This window comes from Leptopilina boulardi, unplaced genomic scaffold (genome assembly GCF_019393585.1).
Source record: "Leptopilina boulardi isolate dan_hultmark-lab unplaced genomic scaffold, ZJU_Lbou_2.1 LbouV2_214, whole genome shotgun sequence".
Taxonomy (NCBI): Eukaryota; Metazoa; Arthropoda; class Insecta; order Hymenoptera; family Figitidae; genus Leptopilina; species Leptopilina boulardi.
In genome coordinates, this window is record NW_026137768.1 from 37,700 (window position 1) to 62,543 (window position 24,844).

The 24,844-nt window shown below is 27.7% G+C and overlaps 1 protein-coding gene across 9 annotated transcripts in view; it reads left to right on the forward strand.

Moving 5' to 3' along the window:
* Window positions 1–4,318: 4,318 nt before the first annotated feature.
* LOC127279131 (putative uncharacterized protein DDB_G0282133) overlaps window positions 4,319–24,844 on the forward strand; it is a 41,383-nt gene continuing 20,857 nt past the window's right edge. For 6 of the 9 annotated variants that reach the window (XM_051301283.1, XM_051301286.1, XM_051301285.1 and 3 more), the window contains exons 1-8: window positions 4,319–4,519; window positions 4,786–4,983; window positions 9,046–9,344; window positions 11,380–11,617; window positions 17,572–17,631; window positions 19,200–19,397; window positions 21,953–22,268; window positions 23,205–23,310. In XM_051301283.1, coding sequence (XP_051157240.1) covers window positions 4,915–4,983; window positions 9,046–9,344; window positions 11,380–11,617; window positions 17,572–17,631; window positions 19,200–19,397; window positions 21,953–22,268; window positions 23,205–23,310 — 1,286 coding nt within the window. In that variant the 5' untranslated portion in view covers window positions 4,319–4,519; window positions 4,786–4,914. The remainder of the gene's footprint in view (window positions 4,520–4,785; window positions 4,984–9,045; window positions 9,345–11,379; window positions 11,618–17,571; window positions 17,632–19,199; window positions 19,398–21,952; window positions 22,269–23,204; window positions 23,311–24,844) is intronic. The other 3 variants (XM_051301287.1, XM_051301291.1, XM_051301292.1) reach the window with 3 other exon arrangements.

Genomic DNA, 24,844 nt, shown 5'->3' on the forward strand with positions numbered 1-24,844 from the left:
ATATCCCCTGAATATCCCTTGAATACCACCGTGGAATATTCCCATGATCTTCCAGGAAAATCAAAATGTCCGCCTCATGGAAATATTCCACGGTGACATTCAGGGAATATTCCAGTGACATTGAAGGTAATATTAAAGGAATATTCCAGTGATATTGAGGGAATATACCACGGTTATATTGAATTTTTTTTAAAGTGTTGAAATAATAAAAAAGTGTTATACATTGTTATTTAAATAAGCAGGAAGATTAAAAACACATTTAAAAAAAATTCAATATAACCGTGGAATATTCTCTCAATATCACTGGAATATTCCCTCAATATCACCTGAATATCCCTTTAATGTCACTGGAATATACCCTAAATGTCACTGTGGAATATTCCCATGATGCGGACATTTTGATTTTCCTAGAAGATCATGAGAATATTCCACTGTGGTACTCAAGGGATATTCAGGGAATTTACCGTGCTGCTTGGGTTAAGGGATGAAAAAAGTTGAAAAAAATTTGTAGTAGATATATAATAGTTGAACCAATCGAATTTTTTTTTTTTTATTTCAGTATTTTGTCTCGCATTTGAAAAAAAACAGACTTAAAAATCATACCAAATTTTTTTCTTATTCTTTATGACTCCTATAACAGAAATTCACTTCAATTTTTGATTTTTGTTATGGGAGTCATAAGGAATAAGAAAAAAATTTGGTATGATTTTTAAGTCTGTTTCTTTTCAAATGCGAGACAAAATACTGAAATAAAAAAAAAATAAAAAAATTTTAATTGGTTTAACTATTATATATGTACTATAAATATTTTAATTTTTTTCATCCCTTAATACAGTAATATACTTAGGAATCTTTTTTCTTAAAACTTTCTTAGAAATTATGCTGTCTCCATTTACCCCAAATTTTATGCAATTATTAATTAAATTAATTAAATTTAAAATTAATTGAGAATTTATTTCACATTTATTCATGTACCCCTTTATACAGGGTTGAATGAATTTTTTTGGTGCAGTAAAAATTAAAAAGAAATTAATCTATATTTTTTTTATTAGATTAGCTCGTCGATTGAGGGCAGAAACACGCCAATTCAGGTGAATGTTGAGAAACATGACAATCTAAAAAATATTAGGGAAACCTGCCATTCCAGTGAAGATTTCAAAAACATGCCATCTCAGATGTCAAATTTTTGTTGATTGTTTTAGGTTGGTAACACTGTAAACGAAAAATTGATGAGTCAAAATAATTAATATTTTGCTGAATATTGATGGTTAAGTCGGTAGAACCTTTAATAATTTTATTATTAATAATTGTACTTTTCTTAATTTTTAATATTGATTTCAAGAATAAAATTTTGTTAACTATAATATAACATTCTCAAGAAAGTATTACCAACTTAAAACAATCAACAAAAATTTGACATCTGAAATGGCATGTTTTTGAAATCTTCACTGGAATGGCAGGTTTCCCTAATATTTTTTAGATTGTCATGTTTCTCAACATTCGCCTGAATTGGTGTGTTTCTGCCCTCAATCGACGAGCTACTTTTAACCTATATGTAACTCTAGAAATAAATTAATAATTTTTTTTACATTTATTCATGTCCCCCTTTTACTCAGATTAAAAGAATTTTTATCGGTATCCTAAAAATTAAAAATAAATTAATCTAAAATTTTTTTTATTAGATTAGCTATTTTTATTTAACCTATATTTAATTTTAGAAATTAATTGAGAGTTTTTTTACATTTATTCATCTACCCCTTTTCCTCAGTTTAAACGAATTTTTTTGGTACCCAGAAATTAAAAAGAAAATAATCTAGAATTTTTTTTTACATTTATTCATGTACCCCTTTTTACAATGTTATACGAATTTTTTGGTACCTTAAAAGTTAAAAAGAAATTAATCTAGAATTTTTTTTTTTTAAATTAACTATTTTTAACCTATTTTTAGTTCTAGAAATTGATTGAGAGTTTTTTTAAATTTATTCATGTATCCCTTTTTTTAAGGTTAAACGAATTTTTTTGGTACCTTGAAAAGTAAAAAAAAATAATCTTAAATTTTTTTTTATTTAATTTGCTATTTTCTCCCTTTTTTAATACTTAAATTAATTGATAATTTTTTTTACATTTTTTCATGTACCCCTGTTCTCCAGATTAAACAAATTTTTTTTTGGTACCTTAATAATTAAAATATAAATTAATCAAGAATTTTTTTTAATTAGCTAAAAATTAATTAAAAATTTTTTTTACAAAAAACCAAAAATAGTGAGAGTGAAAAAGTCAGTGATATGTGTTCTCTCTCATGTAAAGTTTACGTCTAACGTCTTACGATTTTCATTATGCTTTGGTCCATAGAAGTCGATGCACACAGGTAAAATAAAGTTGGTTCTACAATAAGCGCATCGGACGTGGACGCGATCGTGCTGACGTCACCCATTTGAATAACATTGTGACGTCAGCACGTCCACGTCCGACGCGCTTATTGTAGAACCGACTTAATGCTGACTCTACATTGGCTGCGTAAACGTGTACGTGAACGTGAACGTGCTGACGTCACCCATTTGAATAAAGTCGGTTCTACAATGGGCACGTTTGTACGCGAACGTGTACGTTCCGTGCTGACGTCACAATGTTCTGCAAATAAGTGACGTCAGCACGGAATGTACACGTTCACGTACAAACGTGCCCATTGTAGAACCGACTTCACATTGTGACTTCAGCACGTTCACGTACACGTTTGCGCAGTCAATGTAGAGTCAGCATGAAAGAGCTTGTACGTACAAGCTCACGGATTTGTAAGTTGTACATTGGCCTTTATCTACGTAAAATTTGTTTTTAAAGGCGCTTGTACACCTCACAAATTCTTCCTCGGAATTTGTCAGAAGTTTCACTAACTTTGATTGGATTTGCTCATAGAAAATTTCGAAATTTTCCTTTCTTTTGAAAATTCTCCATGAGCAAGGCCAATCAAAATTAGTATAACTTTTGACAAATTCCGAGTATACTTAGAATTTGTGAGGTGTACAAGCGCCTTAAGGCGCCGTCCCATGCTGACGTAAAAGCGGAAAGCATGAGAACGAAAGAGAAGAACATATTTCATTGCTTTTATAATGTGTCTCCAATAGAACCATTAGGGTGCACTCCCATAGGTGCGTAAACGTAAGCGAAAAGCAGAGAAACATGAGAGTGAGAAGAATATCTTGTAATCATGTTTTCCTGCTTTCAGTTTTACTCTTATGCTCACATGGGACTTCACCCTAATGGAGCGGTCACACCTCGGCTGCAGGAGGCAACCGTGTAACAGTAAGAGAGATAGAAGATTTTCCATCTCTCTTACTCTTACACGGTTGCCATTGGCAACTGCTCCTGCAGGCGAGGTGTGACCGCTCCATAAGGGTTCATTTTCATAGGACATCAGTTGATGGAAGCAACACATGAGATAGAAAAGGACATACATTTTTTTTGTCCTTTTCTATCTCATGCGTTGTTTCAGCAACTGATGTCCTATGAATTTGCATCTTAAATAACGTAAATGTGGACGTATGACATACTAATGCTAAATTATGCTTGTTTCGAAATTCCAAAAGTTCTGATATTGGCAAAAATTAATTATCGATGCTTTGATAAAATTTAAATTACATTAGTATATCTCTTCTAAATTGAGAACGGAAGCACATTTAAAATGTTAAAATTTTTTACGGAATTATTGTAAATAAGATAATATTATTTAACTCAACTGAAAGTTGTCAATTGACCAATATTTAAATATTTTATTTATTAATTAATACTTATTTACCAAAACTAGACAAGAAAGTAAATAAGAAAAAGAGGTTATGCTGCCATTGATGCGGCTACAATGTCGACAACCTGGTTTTCTACAGTATTATACGTATAATACGTATAATAATGTTTAAGTGCCAATCTCATGAGTGCAAAAGAGAAAGAAAGACTACCTATCTCTTTCTCACTCATGAGATTGTCACTTGGACTTGTACTTGGCTTTTGCACCTATTCTAGAACCGCCTTTACAACAACTTGCATCGGTACTTGTATCTGCATTTGCTTTGCATTTAATCACTGTCTTACATGTGAGCGCGCACATCAATTTCCAGATATCGAATATTAAATTAAATAATGAATTACTAATTCATTAAATATCATTAATACGTAATCAATTAATTAATTTAATGTATAATAGACTCACTAATTAATTATATTTAATTAATTTGTAATTTATTAATTAATTTAATTTTCGGTAACTAAACAATTCATGCGCATGCGCACATGCAGTAGCAAATGTAAAGCAAGTACAGATACAAGTTGTAGAAGCGCCTTAATTTTAATCCTTCCCGACTCTGCTTCGGATGAACATAATTTTGGGCTTTTGCTTCCCAACCCTGTTTGTTTACAAATGTCATCTTTCGATGATGATAGTGTTTAACAGAAATTTAAGTCCTAGAATTTTGTTTGTAAACAATCATAACAACCCTAATAAATTAATAATATGAAAACGATATTTAAGGTATTTTAAAATATATAATTTAATATTTTAATTAATTAACTAATAAATTTATTAAATAAATGTGTTGAAGGTCAATAATAATTAAACTTGTTATAATGTTATATTTGTAAGTGTAAAGAAAATAAATATAAATTTTTTTTTAATTATTAAGGTGTCTTTATTTTTATTATTTTTAATGAAAATTAATTACATCAGTTATTTATATTTTTAATTGTTCATGAAATTGCACCTTAAATTTGATTGTTTCTTTTATCAACTATAACAAGAGAATGCGAAAACAAAATTCAATGAAGCAGTTTCACAGTAAACGAAGTATAAATGTCAGCTTTTCAAGACAATTTTGTATTGTGATATACATTTTTAATTAATGACAACGAAACGTGGTTTTTTCAATTATGATGAATGATTTAATTAAAGATATTTTGGACAATGAATGCAGTCAAGATCCTGCCATAAAAGATAAGGTAAAAATTATGATTATACTTATATTTAAAAATTCATAAGCAGGCAACATTTTTATTTTTTTCATTTTACATTTTTTACACTTCAGTAATTTTTCAAAATATAAATGTACAGTTATTTTATTATAATACATACTTTTTTATTAGTAATAAATTATATTTGCTTAAATAATATTAATATGTATATATAATGTAAATTATTTCTTTGCTTTTATTTATTTATTTTAGTAAATAATATTTATACAAAAGCTATGCAACAAAAACAAAAAATTGAAATTAAAAAATATAATACAATAATAGCAGTTAAATCAAAAAAGTAATATATAAATGTGCAAAAATATAAAAAAATTAATAATTCAATAATATTTTAACCTCAATCGATTATAATCAATGTTATGTTTTTTCAAAAAATAATTTAATTCAAAAGTTTTTGGAATATAAAAAATCTTTTTTTTCGAGTTTTGAATTTTTTTTAATTTCTTTAATTTATTAAATTTAAATTAATTTTTAAATTTCTTTAATTTATTAAATTTAAATTAATTTTTAAATTTCTTTAATTTATTAAATTTAAATTAATTTTTAAATTTCTTTAATTTATTAAATTTAAATTAATTTTTAAATTTCTTTAATTTATTAAATTTAAATTAATGTTTAAATTTCTTACATTTCGTAGGCTTTAAATTTATAATTTATTAAAATTAATTTAATTTATACTTTTCTTAAATTTAAAATTTTTTATATTGTCAAAATTTGATATCATTTTTTCTAATTTTTAAAACTCGTAAAATTAAATTTCTTTTTATTTTAGATACTTTAAGTTTTTACTTTGTGTAATTGTAAACAATTCTTAGTATTATGGAATTTTAAAAAACATTTCTTATTTTAAAAACATAATTAATAATAAAGTAATATTTGAATTATAAATGTAATTAAATAAGTGTGCAAAAAAAATCAATAATGCAATTATTTTTTTAACCTCAATCAAATATACCTAACCATTGTTTTGTTATCTTAAAAAAATTAATTTAAAAGTTTTTGGAATATAACAAATATTTTTATTTTTTTTAAATACTGTAGGTTTTAAATGACTAATTTATCGACATTAAATTAAATTTTAATTGTCGTAAATTAAAAATTTATTTAAATTGTCAAAACTTTTTATTTTTTTTTTTTTCTAATATTTGAAATTAGTCAAATTTCTAATTTTTTTCATTGTAAATACTTTAAAAAGAGTTTCAACCTTCATTTTGAATCATTTTAATTTACATTTTAATGATCGTAGGAAGATATATTTTTTTCCTTCCATCATTTGGGTCCTAAATCCATACAGGATGGTCAAAACAATAAAATTTTATATTTTGACCATTTTAGAAATTAATTTAAAAAAAAAATTAATATTTTAAATATCTATCTTCTTTCTCAATTTTGACTATTTTTCATCGCCAATTTTTTTCCAAGCTTTTTTTAATGATTCTTAAGAATCTCTTTCATGGCTTTTCAAAAATTTTATTTTTTTCTAAAAAAGAAAGAAAAATATGAGTTAAAATATCATTGCACTCTCTTATTAAATATGTATCTTTTTTCAGAATTTTAAGTATTTTTCAACGTCAAATTTTTTCCACACTTTTTTTACTGATTCTTCAAAATTTATCGCATGGATTTTCAAAAATATTTTTTTCAAAAAATAAAAATTCTAAAATGGTCAAAAATTAAAATTTTCTTTTTTTGATCACCTTAATATGTTTTCTGGACCCAAATGATGCAAGAAAAAAATATAACCTCGTTTAATAATTTAAATTTAAGTTGCTCAAAATAAAGGTTGTGACTCACCTTAAATTATTACTTTTTAAATTGTAAATGTGACGCGCTCCGAGGAAAGGTACCTAAGAAGCAAATCATTTTAAGGTTCTGTTTGTCGTAATTTTACCTTAATTAAAAGATTATTTTTTTTATTATGTAAAGTAAAATCAGTTTTTATTAAATATTTTTAATGTTATGAAGATTTAAACACCAATAATTTATATTGAGAGTTGATTCCCTTTGTGTATTTTTACTTTAAAAATCACAAACATAACTTACAATTTTTTGCTTCTTAGGTACCTTTCCCCTGAGCGCGTCACAAATAGCTTATTCTTAATTTTATTGAATTTAAAGAAAACATTTCTAATTTCAAAAAATTAATCAATAATAATAAAATAATATTTGAATTAAAACATTTTTTTATAAATTATTTTTTATAAATGTGCAACAATTTAAAAAAAATGAATAAAATGTAATTATTTTTTTTAACTCACTCAAATATAGCCAATATTAGGTTTTTTCAAAGAAAAATTCAATTTAAAATTTTTTGGAATACCTATAACAAATCTTTTTATTTTTAGAATTTTGAACTTTTTATTAATTTTTAAGCTTTATTTCTTATTTATTATAATTAAATGAAAAAAAATGTTCAAAAAGATCTTCATGAAGTTGGCGTCGATGCTCAGCGCCGAAATTTTTTTTCACAGGACCAAAAATGTTAAATTATTTTTTTAAAAAAGATTTTTGGTCTACCCAGTCGAAAATCGTAAGTTTCCCTGAAGGGTTCACATGGCCTTCAGGTAACTGTTATGAAGGTTTCAAAAGCTTCATGGCAACTATTTATACATTAGACCTAAAATTCTGTGATATTTGCTTTCTGACTTCTTAACGGGAAGCTTTTTCTACAGCTTGTTGAATATCTGTGGACAGCTTCTAGCAAAAGGTCTACCAGTTTGCTTGGTGAATGCTTTCCTAATGCCTGGTTTAATGTGTAAGAAAGCAATTCTATTTGCTTTTCACAAGTTGCAAATTAATATGTAATTTAATTACCTTTTTTACACTTTCTGAAAACTAGAATAATTTCATTAAATTAAACTATATCGAAAAATCATAAAAATTCTATATAGTAATTTGTAAATCCGTTTTATACAATTAATAATTATTCTTTATATATTATATAAAAATTATTTTTCAAAGAAAACGTTTATTTTTAAACACTTAAATTATATACGAAAAAAATTATATATAACTTGAGCAAAATTTGGGGTTAGGAATACGAACACGGTGAAAACTTTTTATATTGAATAATGAATACAATTTCTTAAAAAAAAGACAAAATATTTAATATTTAAAAAAAACATTATTATTTTTATACTTGATATTTATTAATATTTTTTATAAATAATATATTCTTTATTCTTTTAGAATTTCATAATTTATGAAAATGAATTTAACAGCGTATTTTTATTTACAAATTTTGGTTGACAACAATATTTTTACGAGATAAATAAAGATGGAAAGAAAGGTTAAATTTAATTTTTGATCATTGTCATTTTTCCGCTGTTTCCTGAAACATCCATGACGCTTCATTTAATTTTCGCCACCCGAACGCTTTCTTTTTATATATGCAAAATCCTGCAACTCTTTGATAACTCTGTCAAAGCTACTTGAATGCTTTGTTTAAAACGTACAAAATTTGTTATTTTCAAGCTTTCCGTAAAAGCGAAAAATCGGCCATAACAGGCTTCCTGAAAGTTTTCTATAGCTAGTTATCTACTGTCTCACAATTCTCTAATGGTTATCTCAATACTTCAAAACAACTTTTTGTTCAGCTTAACATAGCGTAGGATTTTCGACTGGGTAACTAAATAATGACTTAAGAAATACTTTTCAAGGTATTATATGGACCCAAAACCTTTTTAAAAATAATTTCATATTCTTGGTCCCGTGAAAAATAATTTTAGACGCTGAGCGTCGACGCCGACTTCATGGAAGTTCAAAAAGTTGAGTTAAAAAGTGGTTTCTATTGTAGTTTAAGGGGGTAAACTCATGTAAAAATTTAAACGTCTATAACTATAATTATTATACATAGCTAATTCAATAAACTTTACCACTTTTTTGTAAAAAAATCTTAAAAAATTTACATTTACACGAGTTTCCTCCCTTAAAGATTGTGATGTATGTTTTAAAAGTCTGAAACCCTGTTGTGGGCAGAGAGAATAAATAAAGAATAATTTAATAAATTTTCGTACATTTTTAAAACAGATGTATTTTCTTCAAGGAAAGAAACCTAATTCCGTAAAATGTGTCTTCAATAGCTATTTATATTATCAACCAACGGATTGTGAAGATACATTTTATTGCGCATATCGAAAAGATCCATGCTATGCCAAAGTATATAGGTCCGAAGATAAATATACAGAAATAGATAAGCATATTTGCAATAAAAATGATAAACGCGCTATAGATCATCTTGCGCTGAACAAAGCGGAGAACGCTATTTCTCGTTTGTGCAAAGAAACAGATTTAAGTTTCCCTAAGATACTACAATTAGTTAGTCAACGGTATTCTTCTAAATTATATTATTAATTATAGATGATTAGTTGTTAACTTAGTTTCAAATAAATCATTAAAGGAGACTGGGTACAGTTTATTCATATGGTACATTTGAGACAAATAATATTTTTCTAACATGGTTAATTATCCAAATGGAATCAACACATTGTTTTTGTGGCCAGAACAACAAATAATCTCACTTTTTTTTTTTTTAAATTATTAACAAACTTTTTTATTTAAAAAAATTATCATTTAAAATATAAATTCTACGGGCATTTATTTTTAAAAAATGCTTTGATTATTCACATATAGTTTAAAGTTTTTTAACAAGGTATTAAAATGTTAAAATTGCATTAAAATGTTCAATTGATATGTGCTTTATTCCATTTGTCGTTCACTATGATTAACACAATTTTTGATGAATTAATGTATTGAATACATCGTTAGCCTCTTGAAAGACAGGTACATGTCCATGTATTAGTAGTATTTTTCCTAATCTTACGATGCATTTACTTTAAAATTAAAAATTTTTTAAATCTTATGTCTTTTAAAAGAAACAATAAATATTGTTAATTCTTTTTTCATTAAATTCTTCAAATGTTTATTTATAATGGACAAGTTTTTTTAAAAAATATATAGAAAAATTTAGAATCTACTGAAATAAATGTTACTTGTTTATGCAATCTGTATAGACTAATTAACCATGATAAATTATCAAATTTTTAACATGTAGGTATATCTCGTTCCAGAAACGTTAAATTTAAAGAAATTTTAAAAATATGTAGATCTTGTTATTAACTGTTAAGTTTTTAAATTTCATTAAATTCTATAGAAAAGTGCGATTGCTGTCTGATTGCTACGTAAATAATAAAAAATAAAGAACAATTTACAAAATAATACGATAAAACAAAATTGGCCGTCAGTCATTCTCTGAAGTAATAGAATCAATAGTATGTGGAGTCAGAGTTAAAATTTTTATTAATGATTACAGTAGTAACTGGAAATTTTATTAAAATCCATTTGTCTCAATATTATCGTTTTTGTTATTTAACCTATTCTAATATGTCTTAGTAATTTTTTTGTGTAATCAATGTAAAAGATTTGCTAAAATTTTTTTAACTGTATCCAGTCTCCCCTTGTGAATAATAAATTTAGTAACTAGTTACTATATAACTATACATAAAACTTTATAAAGAAATTATATGTTACTAGTTTTACAAAATATACTCAAAAATACAAAAAAAAATATTCTCGTTTTAAGAGGATTCCTCTTATTTCAATGCATATTTTCCTACAGTATATGTCACAAAAGGATTCCTTTTATTTTAAGAGGATTATTCTTAGTTTAAGAATATTCCTCTTAAAATAAGAGGAAAATACTCGACGATCAAGAGTAATATTCTTGATTTAAGAGGACTTTTTAAAGAAAAATTTTCCTATTAATATAAGAATATTTTTTAGGTGTATTTTTCTTTTTTTCTATTTAAAAATTTTAGAAGAAATATGTTCCGTAAAAATGTAAAATTTTTTATGTTAATTAAAATGTGTGACACGATATGAAGAATGGGACCTTAGAAGCAATTGAATCACAAGTTAGGTGTATTAAATTTTTACCTTAATTAAAAGTTAATTTTTGTTTTTTTGTGAAATTAAAATCAGTTTTCATTAAATATTTTTGATGTGATAAAAATTTAATATCATTCGTTTATATTAAGAGTTGATCCTCTGTTGTGTATTTTCACTTAAAAATTTCAAAACACAACCTATAATTCTATTCTCCAAAGAGGACGTTCACATATCACGTCACGCAAATTTTCTAGATTTTCGGCACTCCCCTTTCCTATGTCCCGCAATTTTTGAAATTTCATATTTCATTTTTTCATTTCATTTCATTTTGTCACCTTAAGTAAATCCGCTCTCTCTTCTTTTGATTATTATTTATTTTTTAATTATTATTAAAAAGATTTATTAATTTTTTAATAATTTATTCATTATTATAATTTATAAAAAATGTAGTAATTTTTTATTTAAAAAACATTTCAGTTTACCAAATTGCAAATTAACTTTCGATGGATTTAGGGAAAGAATGAAAAAATCTAGAACGTCACGTTATGTTGAACACTCCAATGTAAAGGATTTTATGCAGGCTTTAGTGAATTTAGACGTTTGCATTGGAGAACAAATTGTAGAGAATGGCGAATTTTGCACTATAATTCAAACGCCCTATATAGTCCAATGTTGTGAAAATTCCACGGTACTATACATTGACGATCATCATAAGGTTTGTAGATCTGTAGCATGTCAGCTCCTTAACGTGCTCGCTTTCTAAAATATTAAGTTTATTTTGTAACAGTAATGGATATTTTAGGATATCCTATGGACGTCCTATTCGTATCCGGAAATTTTGATATCTCTAGGATGTCATCAGGATATCCCTAGGACATCCTGTGGATATCCTACATTCCGGTTATCCTTAGGATGTCTGTAGATTATCTTAAATATTCGGATATTGTTCAACAAGAATAACATTGCTATTTTTATAATAATGAAGCATTTCAGTTTTACCCTAATCTTCCCTACGTATATGAATAATTTGTGTTCTATAATTTGTAAAACGTTTTGCATATTTGTAAATTACAAAATTATTTTGTTCAACAATTCCCGAGTCGAAATTTAGATCCTATTTTAAGCCTTCAAACCATTCAGATTTGAAAATATCTGCATGGTTTGAGACTGAAAAGAGCTGACAATTGACAAAATTAAAAATTTTCATTTTATATTTAATTGCAATGCTTTAAAAATCAATATTTGCAGCTTCTACAGGGTAATTGAAAAATAACTATATGAAAAATAATCCAATTTTATTTTTCGAGAAATTGTAAAAAAACTGATTTTAAAACATCTTTTAAGCCTCTTGACTCCTTTTTTACACCTCGTTTTATCCTTAAATGCACAGTGGGCCAGGAGACCCGGTTTCGTGGCCAAAAGTCAATTTATATTTCAAATGGCCTTAAACTTATTACTCGGGGGTTTTTGAGGTCGCTGCTTACGAATCCGTTATTAATTTTTAAAAACCCAATATGGCGGACGAGTTTATTAAAAATTTATCGGATCCACTTAAAACTTGTCATTTGGGGTCCAATATGGCAAACGGATTTTTCAAAAATTCATCGGATCTACTTGAAAACCATCATCAACCATTTTCGCGGTTACTGATTACAAATCCGGTATTAGTGATAATGATTATAATAAGAAACTTTTTATTTATGTTTGTTTTATCTGCAGTTAGCCTACATTAATAGTAGTTTCCATGGTTTACCACGAGAAAGTGACAGTTTAAAAGTTGCAATTAAACATGTAGGTCAATTTTTTGTTTGATCTTTCTGTTTAAAAGTTATAATACTTCATAAATTCACTGTTTAAATTTTTCAAAAAAAATTCCACCCTCTCGCTCTCTTACTGTTTTTGAAAAAATTTAATAATTCTTCGTGGTTAAAGTACTCACCCATAGGACTAAACTATGTGCAAGTTACAGCTCGATTCGATCAATTTTTTTCACTTAGTATGCTACAGGAATTTTACCCGATACATATATGAGAGCATAATTTGAATTCGCGCAAAAGTGGGCGGATTTTTCTTTTAGTTTAGGATCAATAAAAAAGTTTTAACCAAAGGCGATTAAAAAAATAACGGAGTTACGGGAAGTTTACTTTCAGTATTACTACGAAATTGAAAAATTCATGATTTTATGAAAAAAACTTTGTAGTACTTCACAAATTGACAATAAAATAACTTCTATTATTATTTTTATTCTTAAACATAAATAAATGTGCAAAAAAAAGATAGATTAGATTCTTCATAATAATGATAAAATAAATAACATAAATTTCGAATGGGAGGAATAAAAATCTGAATTGATTTTGTAACTTAAGGCAAGTGTAGATTGAGAATGAATTGTCCTAAGACTATAAAATTTTCAGAGCAACTACTGTAGCTATTACTGGTTAAAAACGGTATAATTTGTTTTACCAATTTCTAAAATTGACTTTTGGCCACAAAACGGGGTCTCCTGGCCCACTGTGAAATGTAGCAAATATTGAATATTCTAGACATTTTTAAATCTGTATGTTTAAAAGCTTAAAAGAGGGCTGATAATTTAAGAAACATAAATCTGGTTACTGAAGACTTTATAGTGATTTTGAAATTTAGAACAGGGATTTTTCATTTATATTAAAGGAAAAACTATAAACATAAAGATATTTCCTCTAATGCACCACTAGAGCAATGATGCCAAAATGTGAACGGTAAAAAGACAACAATCTTCCCTTCGGAAACATCTTTTACGGTGATCATTTCGAACAATCAATCATCGTGATTAAACGATTCTGCATAGCAGTCGATTACGATGAAATTCATGAAGATCTTTGTGAGATTCCACGATTTGTGAGCATCTAAAGATTCTTTTTCGTCATTCATTGCTGCAAATCCATTCTTTTGCTTCACTGGAACTTACTGTGTCGTGATATGTTAAAGGTTAATCATTATCCTCTCTTCGAACTGTAAATGATTGAATATTCGCGTTGTGATTTTCTGCATCTAAAGATCAAAGTGTCAACAGGTTCCGGTTGAGGTTCTGACAAATCCTTTTTTTTCTTCCGCGAGGTTTTTACACAGGAACAGCTATATCTTCATGTTCTTGCACTGGCTTGGTTTGGAATGTTCTTTAAAGATATAATTACGTGATTCTTAAACTATTTGAATTTCTAGCATGCAAACTCGATAGTCTCGACCATGTACGTACGTCAGCTCTGCCCACGCGTTTTTAGGGAGATTACTTTTCTGTATTTGTGAACTCACTAAATATAACAATGTTCTGTTACATAGTTCAGTAATGCCATTTGGCAGAGGCGTATATATAATTGTTTTTTCGTGTTGGATTCCTGATGATTTACAAAACCCTTTTTAAATTCTTCACACAAAATTCAAGGCCGTTATCAGTACGGACTTTTTAGATTTTTCCCAGATTGGTTTTCGATTTCTATTTTCCATTTTTTGAATTCCCTCAATGCAGCACCCTTGTACTTAAAAAATCTCACGAAAACGTATCTGTTTGCCTTATCAATTATGCAGAGCATGTACCTCTTCTTTCCTCAGCTTTGAATGTCTACAAAACCCATAAGATCTGAATGAACGAGTTCTAAAATAGTAATTATTCTTATTTCCATCAAGACAGGAATCACTTGTCGTTAGTAAACTTTCCTCCAAATTTAATCATATGACTGAATCAGTATTTTTCATTTATAAGATTTTGTGTTTACTCACGTGCATCATCTTTTAATGCTATAAGTCAAGCGATTGTGATTTCGTTTCTTTTTGCACTACTTAATACTTACTTTTGCCTGCTCAGTGTTAATTACAAATACAGGGTGTCTAACGGTCAGGGAAAGACAGGGAATTTTTTTCTTAATCCTTGTTAGACACCCTGAAATACGATTTTTTCTTTTGTTATTATTAAAATATTTCCATCTTTGTTATTAAGGGGTGCGTTCACGTAACTCTCACTCTCACTTAAAAATTTATCACCCTCACTCAAAAATTTTTCAATCTCACACTCACTCATAAAATGTTTATTGTGTGAATGTGAGAGTAACAGTGAAAAAATTATGAATGAGAATGAGAGAGAAAAATTTGAATGAGAGTAAAAAAATTATAATTGAGAATGAATGGGAAAAATTGAGTGAGAGTGAGTGTAAAAAATTTTTGAGTGAGGGTGAGATTTAAAATTTTGAGTGAGAGTGAGATTAGAAAAAAATTACTCTTCCTCAAAAAATTTTCACTCTCACCCTCACTTAAAAATTTTTCAATCCTACTCTCACTCAACAATTTTTTAATATCACCCTCTCATAATTTTTTCACTCTCTCTCATATAAAGGTTGAAATCTATGCCAAAATCAAGCAAAAAGCTCCTATGTACTTTTTCAAAATGTGCAACTTTCATTCCACGAATATGGCTCCCCCACCACTTGCTAAAACAATGCAAAAACTGTTTTTTACTTTTTTAATAACCAGAACAAATTTTCATATTTTCAAAAAGTGTACCGAAACTTTTTGCTTGTTTTTTACCAAAGATTTTAACCGTTAAATATGCACACCCTTTACATTGAAAAAAATTTGCTTCGCAATTATAACTATTAACCATAGCAACTTTAAATCTAGTCAGAGTAATCAAGAATCCTAGTCGATTCAGTTATGTAGCTTAATTAATATTGTCAAAGTCGATTTAGTAGAATTGACCCCTTGTTTCCGAGTTATAATAACTAAGATTTTTGGTTAAAATGACATGTATGTATAGCCAATTTTGCTAAAGTTTATTTAGTAATTCTAGCCAATATAACTAAGATACCTGGTTATTTTGATAATGTTTCCTAGTCACTCTGACTAATTGTCGAAATAAACTTTGACCAAGATTGCCTAGTGGCTTTCTCTCGTAACTAGGCAAATCAGTCAATTCCTGGTATACGGGTGTTAGGAATTTTTTTCAGTGTATATAAAGCAACAACTTTCGTTAAACAAACCCTCTTTGTTATTATTAATAAGTTCCCACTTAACTCCCTTGAGTTTAAACCTAAGATTCTTTAGCTTACGGAATAATCTTCAGGTTAAGGTGAGCTGTAAATGTCCTATCTACCGTAAGCTGCAGTGTAAGATTGTAGTCAGCTTACATTTAAGCTTGCTATAACTTTACTGTAAGCTTCCCCTAAACCTTCTGTATACAGTAAGGTTATAGTAAGCTTAACTGTAAGCTGACTACAATTTTACACTGCAGCTTACGGTAGATAGGACAATTACAGCTCACCTGAAGTTTACTCTGTAAGCTAACTAATCTTAGGTTTAAACTCAAGGAAAGCTTACAGCAAGATATTATACTGTGTGGTTTGTTTCACTAACAAAATACCCTAATTAATTTTTAGCACTAAGAAAGTATTTTTCGCTTCGAAATTGATCACAGATATGGAATTAACTGAATTCATTTTTACACTAACGGTTCCTTTACTATATATATCTAATATCTAATATATCTATATATCTAAAAACGTAACTGAAAAGCGGAGGAACTCGGTAAGTGGAGAATTAGCATAAATTCACAGTACGAAATTTACTATCTTTTGGTGCGTATAATTGTAAGAGCGATCTCTGCATGTGTATTTCCTTGACGTGAGAGATCTTACGTCTTTCTGACATTCTGGGTCGCGCCTTACGCAAATTCATCTTCACCTGATTTGATAACTGACCATAAATCAACTTCCATAAACATCATTTTCATTTGGTATGGCCAAGCAGCGAAATTTACACTATTTAATTTTTCAATTCTTGTGTGTTCCGACATTGTTTACTTTTCGAGCACTATTTGCAGGATAAACAAAAATTATGCCTTACCGACCAAAAAAAGCAAAATTTACAGACTGTCGCTATACTATTTTTAGCAGCAGAAATGTTAAAGATTTGAAGGCTAATTCAGATTAAGAGATTATATTTTTTGAAATATCAACCTCTAAAGATTAAGAACAGACAAATTTCAATTAAAGAGAAAATTATGATAGACCCGTAATGGCAATAAATTCATTAACTATTATAATTAGTTTTAATTCTTGATTTCTTATTGGTAATCAAGGATTTGTTTTGAAATCGGTTTATTTACATAAGATGGTATTTCTTATAAGACCTATTTACCGTTGGGGTGATGTTCAATTCTCAATTTGAAATTAAGATTTTTTCTTTGAAAATTTTTATTTTCATTTATTCTGATATAGAATTTCTGAAAAAAGTGAATCTCCTCCACTCTCATGGTGGGATTCGAATAAATGAAAACAAAAATTTTTAAAAAAATATCTTACTTTAAAATTAAGTATATAACATCAACCCATTGATAATATGAATTGGTCTTATGAGAAATACCATCATATTATAGTTAGTATTGGTGAATTCTCAAAATATATTCGGCTATTCAGTTTCACAGGTTTGTGTGTGAATCACTAATTTAGATACACAGACTATCCTGGAACAATAAAATTTAAACAGTACTTTTCAGTACCAATTTTGGTCGCTATGACAAGATCAATTATTTTCATTACGTGTCTACTATTAGTTTCTCTCTGCTTCAACTGAAAAATTTATTCATTAAATGATTTTACAATAGTTTTAAAAATTAAGATTACAAATTAAATTTTTTTACAGATGACCTTTCAAAATTTTGACATTAAAATCATGACTTTTGGAGTTGAAGTTGACAAAAAAGTAAGAACAGAATTTATTTACAATAATTTTTAAAAAATTAGCACTTAGTAAAAAAACAGTAATTCGTCATAGTTGTATCGCATCCGCGGTAACTTATTATTAATTGTAATAACTGTGCAGTAAATATCTCGTATATCTGGTCACGTAAAACTACCGATACTGTCTAAAATCTTTATAGTTATTAACGATATTAAGTTACAGTACATATCTCGTGTAACTGATCAGGTAAAACTATAACGCTATTGTCTAAAAATTTTCATACTTTAATTTCATTTAATATTTGTCAAACATTAATATTGTGAAACAAAATACACTGTGAGAAATGAGACTAGGTTAATACAGCCAGAAAAAAGTAGTTGCATGAAATATATTTACAGAGCATATAATTACTGATTAAATAAACCAGAAATGTAGTTTTGTTTTCAACTACAAATGCCTATTTTCAGCAACGTGAAATGACATGGATAACGATACCTTGGAGGTCCAGGTTTCAGTAAATAAAATTTTTGTTTTGTCTTTATGATAATTTACATTTGGTTTGTTCAAATATTTATTGTTTTCAATTTCATGTGACTAATTATAATTGAATTAATTGGAACAGAAGAAGCCTAAATCCATTTCTTTTTCTAAAAATACTTCTTTATTGAAATGTTGAATTTAAATGAAGTCCAACAATCTGGTAAAATATTACATAGGTTTCTAAATTGTTATTCCATTAAATAGCACATTCAAATTTTCGTTCCGTGCGGAAACAACAAATTCTTAGTATAAAAGAGAATAAAAATTGATCAAATTCGCTTGAAACACATTACTCACGGGAATTCCAAGTCACTAATTACGAATCTGACATCAGATTTTAGAAATTCAATATGGATTTGCGTGAAACTTGTTATTCAGGGTTTTCCGGGTCGATGATTAAGAATTTGACATTAAATTCGTTGTCACTGCCTTCAAAAATACCCCAGTTGAGAGTTTAAAACGAAATTAATCAATTTTTAAAAATATTTTCGCTAAATTGAATCGTCCATTTTGAATTTTCTAAATCTGATGTTATTCGTTACCAATGACTCCAAAAACTCCTGAGTAACAAGTTTCAAGCAAAGCTGCTTAACTTTATTAAAAGTTTATTTTGACTGTCTAGATGACATTCATTATTAAATAATAATAATCTAATACTTAAAAGAAAAACCGTTTTTATTGATTCCTGAACAATTTTGTTTTATAGATTTGTTTTGTTTCTGCATTAACTATTTCAATCATATAGAATTAATTTGATTTCGTTTTTATAACTTTTTTGACTATTTACAGTCAATAATTAATCAATGATGCATTTCTGAATTTAGTTTTCAAGTACAGTCCTGGTTGTAGTAACCAGTTATCTATGTCATGGTAGCAAATTATTTTCTGATTAATTCACAATTGGATTAGTAGTACATTTATCACTATTTCATTTGGAGAGAGAGGGGGGGGAGTATTCTAAATGTTAAAAAATATACTGTATGTAAAAGGTTTTCTAAGTCTAAGGTAATAATCTGACATTTATGCTTCTTCATTAATGATCATTATAGGCATGCATAGCATTTTATGCAATATATACGAAGTTAACTTCATCATTACGGCTGAAAATTTTCGAAGAAATTAAAAAAATTAATTCTTTCAAGAATTTAAAATTAATTATTGGACCATACTGTTGTGAAATGCTTGAGGACGTACGACGTGCTTTCGAGGACGTGGAATTCACAAGTTCATGGGTTCATTTTATTGAGGTATTTTTAATAGCTGTATTATTATACTGTACGGATAAAGAAAGTCTATCTACATTATTTTGAAGTCGAACGGAGATATTTAGTGGTGTGCAAAAAGCTCGAAACTCAATGGAGATTTTTCGAGCTTTACGTTTTTCGAGTCGAGCGCTATTAATTCGAGCTCGAGTCGAGTTCGAGTCGAGCCAAGCTGTATAAAAAACTCGAAAATTTTCGAGTACTCGAACGCTTTCGAGTACCCGAATATTTCGAGTACTCGAGTAACTTCGATCACTCGAGTAAATTCGAGTACTTGTGTAAATTAAATTTGAATATTCGATTGTTTGTAAGCTATTTACTATTTTTTCATGAGTTTGTAATTTCAAATATGTAGTCATTCATTTATCTGTTGATTAATTTAGTAATTTTTGCAAAACAATAAAAATTAAACGTTTAATATGCTCAAATTCATTCGAGAACTCGAAAACTTCGAGTCCTCGAATTCACTAGAGTACTCAAAAATTTCGAGTTCTCGAATTTACTCGAGTGCTCGATACCTCGAGTCAAGCTCGAGCTCGAAAAAATGTCGGCTCGACTCGGCTCGAAATTCGAGCTTTTTGCACACATCTAATAGTAGACATGCTCAATCGATTTGTAGAAAAAAATTACCAATTTTAATTATTTATATGCTAAATTGTAGATAGTACGATTTTTGTTTATTGAAAATTTTTATTTTCAGTTTTTTATGATTTTGAATAATTAATTGTAGAAATTTGAAAAAAAATGCTTAAATTAAAGTTAAATAATTTTAAAAAATTGTCATAATGAAATTGACATTTGTGAGGAAATCAAATTTTAATTAGTTTTAATTTTACTCGTGATTATTCTTAAATTTAAATTTCCACAATTTTTATTAATTTTCACTAACAATTATTCAAAATATTTTTTTTATAATTCATAATAAAAAGACACTCGCTATACTTTTAAAATTTTATTATTATTATTATTATTATTATTATTTCTATTTATTAAAAAAGTTTTTTCGTACAAATAATATTTTATCATATAGCAGTTTTAATATTGTTCAAAAAGTAGGTTCAGATGGGGTAAATTGGGACAAGAGGTGTTGGAGCTTAATTTACAGTTTTAATATTAAGTTCAACGTCAATATTTTAAAATTAGATCACCTACAAGAGGTTCTCAGTATTGCCAAGCTTTTATCTTGACAATCGGCAGAAAGATAATTCAAGTTATCGCTTAATGCATAAAAACTTGAAAATCAAAATGAAACTGTTTCAGTATTTTGTCTCGCATTTTAAAGAAAGCAGACTTAAAAATCATACAAAAATTTTTCTTTTCCCTTATGACTCCCATAACAGAAATTCACTTTAATTTTTCATTTTTGTCAATTTGATTAATAATAAAAATCTGTCCCCATTTACCCCAAGAATTTGAAAACTCAGGGTAAATGAGCACAACTGGTTATTATTATCCAAATTGACAAAAATGAAAAATTAAAGTGAATTTTTGTTATGGGAGTCATAAGTTTAAGTCTGTTTTTTACAAATGCGACACGAAATACTGAAATAAAAAAAAATTTCAATTGATTCAACTATTAAATATCTACTACAATTTTTTTAAGTTTTTTCATCTCTTTAGGGTATGTGGGCAAAGGAAGTTTTTTTGTGGTTTGAAACTTTCTCTGAAATAAATAATGATTTCGGGTTAAAATTTTGGAAAAATGATTTCGTTTTGTACAAGGAATCTTGTTGTTCTACTCATTTAATATAACTTCACGCAAAAATAATAAAAATAAAGCAATAAATAGTAAAATAATGTGTTTTATCATCGTTCATTCAGCGGCCACTCGCTCGAATTGGCGCTGTTTACTGGACCACTGACACTCAAGCAACGTCTCTGTATGGGCCGCCATGTTTCTTTTCCTTTTCGTTTTAAAATGTCACGTTTTAAACATTTTTAATTTTTTAATAATTTATTTTAATATAATTTAATTTAATAATTCATTTTTTAAAAATTTAACTCAAAATTATGTATTTTTCGGAGAACAGCGAGATTATGCTATGCTATGCTGTCCCCATTTACCACAAATTTTATAAAATTTTCTAAATCTTGGGGTACATCACAGATAAAACCTTAACTCAAAATGATAGCGTATGCTACTCATTTTGATAAGCAGCAAAAATGAGTCAGGTTGGTGGCGCCACTGTCTATGTCGTTTAGCATTGACTCATTTTTGCTGCATTTCAAAATGAGACTAAGTTTTTTCTGTGGTGGGAACAGTCAGTTTCATGCATTTAAAGCTTAGCTTAATTTTTTTCTGCTGCATAAAATTAATCCTGGGAATGTAAATAATAACTTAAAAAAATAAACCCGCAAATATTATCTTTTAAAGGAAGAAACTTACGTAATTTGTGAAAAATTTGGATTTTGTTCACATTTACCCCAACTGACCCTATTCATTTTTATAATTATTGATTATCGATCACAGTCTGATTTAAAAACATTAAGTTATTGATTCAAATAATACCTTCAGAAATGTTTTGACATACATATTACAGATTCTTGTCGAAAAATGGGTTGAACTTGAAATCGGACATGTGTCACAGCACATATTGTCCTATTTTGCATGCATTCCCTTAATACCACCTCGAGATTACTTTAATGCAGTAAGGACAATTCAAGATATGGTTCATCAATCCCTAACAGACCAAACTGAACAATTTGTTAAGGATATTTGTGATACAATTATTTGGGGAACAAATTTTGTTCCTCTTTTTGATAGTATTCACGAAAAATCAAATGATTTAATTGAATTAAATAACATTAGACTGCGAACGAAATTATTGAACTCCAAATTTACAGAAGAGTTTATTGGTAACATTCTTTCATTTCATTGATTTTAAAGGATTTGTATGCATTGTGACTCGGGTTTAACAGATTCTCTGAATTGACAATAATGAGATGGTAATTAAACGATATCACAGAAAAAAACGAGTCTCTTCTTGTTGCAAATAACAGGTAAGGTAAGGAACTCCGACTTGAGGTTTTATAAGAAAATAGGAAATTTTATTACTAAGTTTAACAAACAAGCAACCAAAACATCCGATGAACCCAAGTCACAGTGTATACCTATTTATATATATATATATACCCAATGGGCACACTTGTTCATAAGACGTCCTGAGGATGTCTTTTTGCGAACGTCTTTTGGACTTCTATTAAAGACGTCTTTTTGACGTTAGAGAGTGTTAGAGACGTTTTTAATTTGGCCCCGTATGGTATATCTTAACAACGTGAATAATATCTCTGAGGTATGTCCAAAAAAAGGTTTTATGTCTGCTCAAAAAGATGTTTTTAGCATGTCTAAAAGACGTTCTTTCAGATTTTGAAAATAGAAAATTTTTCATAAAAATAACTTTTAAATTTTATTTTCTAAGTTCAACGTATACACCGAAACTGTTTAAGATGAATGTTATATAAATTTTTTAAGTTCAATTCATTTTATTGAAAAATAAGTTCGTAATCTTTTTGAAGACTTTTATCTGTCTCAGATGGCTGAGACGCTTTAGGCGTAGAGTTTCAACCCAACATTGCCCCTTTCCGCGTTGACCGGGTTTACTGGGATGGGTGACTATGAGGTGTTCCACGCCAAATTCGAAGACCATCTGCAATTGCATCTCCGATTTTTTTAAAACTTTTTTTTCTTTTAGTACTAATTGTGACTAGCTTTCATGATTTTTTCAAATTTTTTTAGCAAGCCGTTTTCGAGATTTGAATTTTATAAAAAAAAAATATTTTTTTCTTTTTTAGATAAAATAAATGCTTTAGCAAATAATCAATCGAGTCGAGAAAAGGAAGTAAAATCTATGATTCAAAATTGTATGATAGACACCATTCAACGTCTCAACAAGAATGCGTAAATAAATGATTTCATTTTTTGTATTTTTTCTAGTTTACATTTAGAACCTACTTACACTGTAAAGAAAATGTTTAAGAAGTTAATGGCAACCGGAGTGGAGAGTAAAAATGAAATTTACTTCAAAAGTGAGTTAATCATTAAGGGGGAAAACTCGTGTAAAACAACATTTAAAAAAAATTTTTTTTGATTTAAAAATTAATTTACTATCTGTAGAATATGATCCTTTATTACTAATCTATAATTAGATGTATGAATGTCCTTTAGTACCTAAGCATAAGTTTAGCACTTCAGATGCTACCAAATGCAGATAACTATGAGCACGAGATCCCTCTATTCTTTCGGTTTCTTGTCAATATAATTTTATTAATTGTCATTAGAAAGCACCATAAGCAAGTAATAGTAAATCTTTGTTTTAGTGCAATATTTTTTTTCGAATACATAACGTCTTCAAGGCCAATTTTTAACCGATTTTAATCAAACTTACCACAAATCTTCTTTATTTTACTGGCTATTGCATGACAAGCTCCTTTTTTTAAAAAATTTTTTTAATAATTATTCTTGAACATTATTTATAAGAAAAAAAAGTAATTTTTTTTCAAAATAGTCCCAAATTTTCAAAAAAAAATTTTTTTTAGTTTTCTCTTCTTCATGCAAAACGTATTTGCGTATTTTAATAAACAAAATTTTTTCATGAAGCTTATATTACGTACTTCAAGGTATGCTTTAGTTTAATTCAATAAACTTTACCATAGTTTTAAAAAAAATCCTTAAAAAATGTACATTTACACGAGTTTCCCCCCTTAAATTAATTTCCTATCACAAACTCACAGTCACTAGGTATAAAATTAACTCGTAAAGCATTAATTCCTTCTCTCTTAAACTCCAAATGTGAGCAACTTATATAAATATAGTCCCCTTTGAAGTTAAAATTTAACTTTCTTTTTACAGTGTAAGATCCACTTAGTTTTATTTGTATTTCTTATAAGCCAACACAGAAAAAAACTGAACACTGATTTTAGAATATCTACTTAAATTAAGTGGAAAATATTCTTACAATAATAACAATATTCTTATTGAAAGAATTAATATTTCTAGGCTCCTATTTAAGTAGGTATTCTAAAATCTAGAATATCGTTTTTCTGTAATCATAAAATGAGTAGTGTATGCTACTCACTTGTACGTGAAGTAGGGTGTACATCTACAGCAATTAATATTTTATAGTTATGTACGTTCGTTGTATACCCTACTTTTATACTCCTAAAATCTTAAAATTTGCAAAAACAATTGAAATAATCTTTTGAGACCATCAATACCACTACAAACTGGTAAAACACTGCAAATATCAAAAAAATGTTGTGTTTAATAGTATGTAATTTCTTTTCTTCAAATTATAGCGTTTAGGAGTATGAAAATAGGGTAGACAACGTGTATAACTATCAATGATTATGAATTACTGTAGAGCTTACTTTACGCTTTTTCATGAAAAAATGGGAAATTTAATTTTCTTTTTGGATTCAAAGTAGGATCTGAA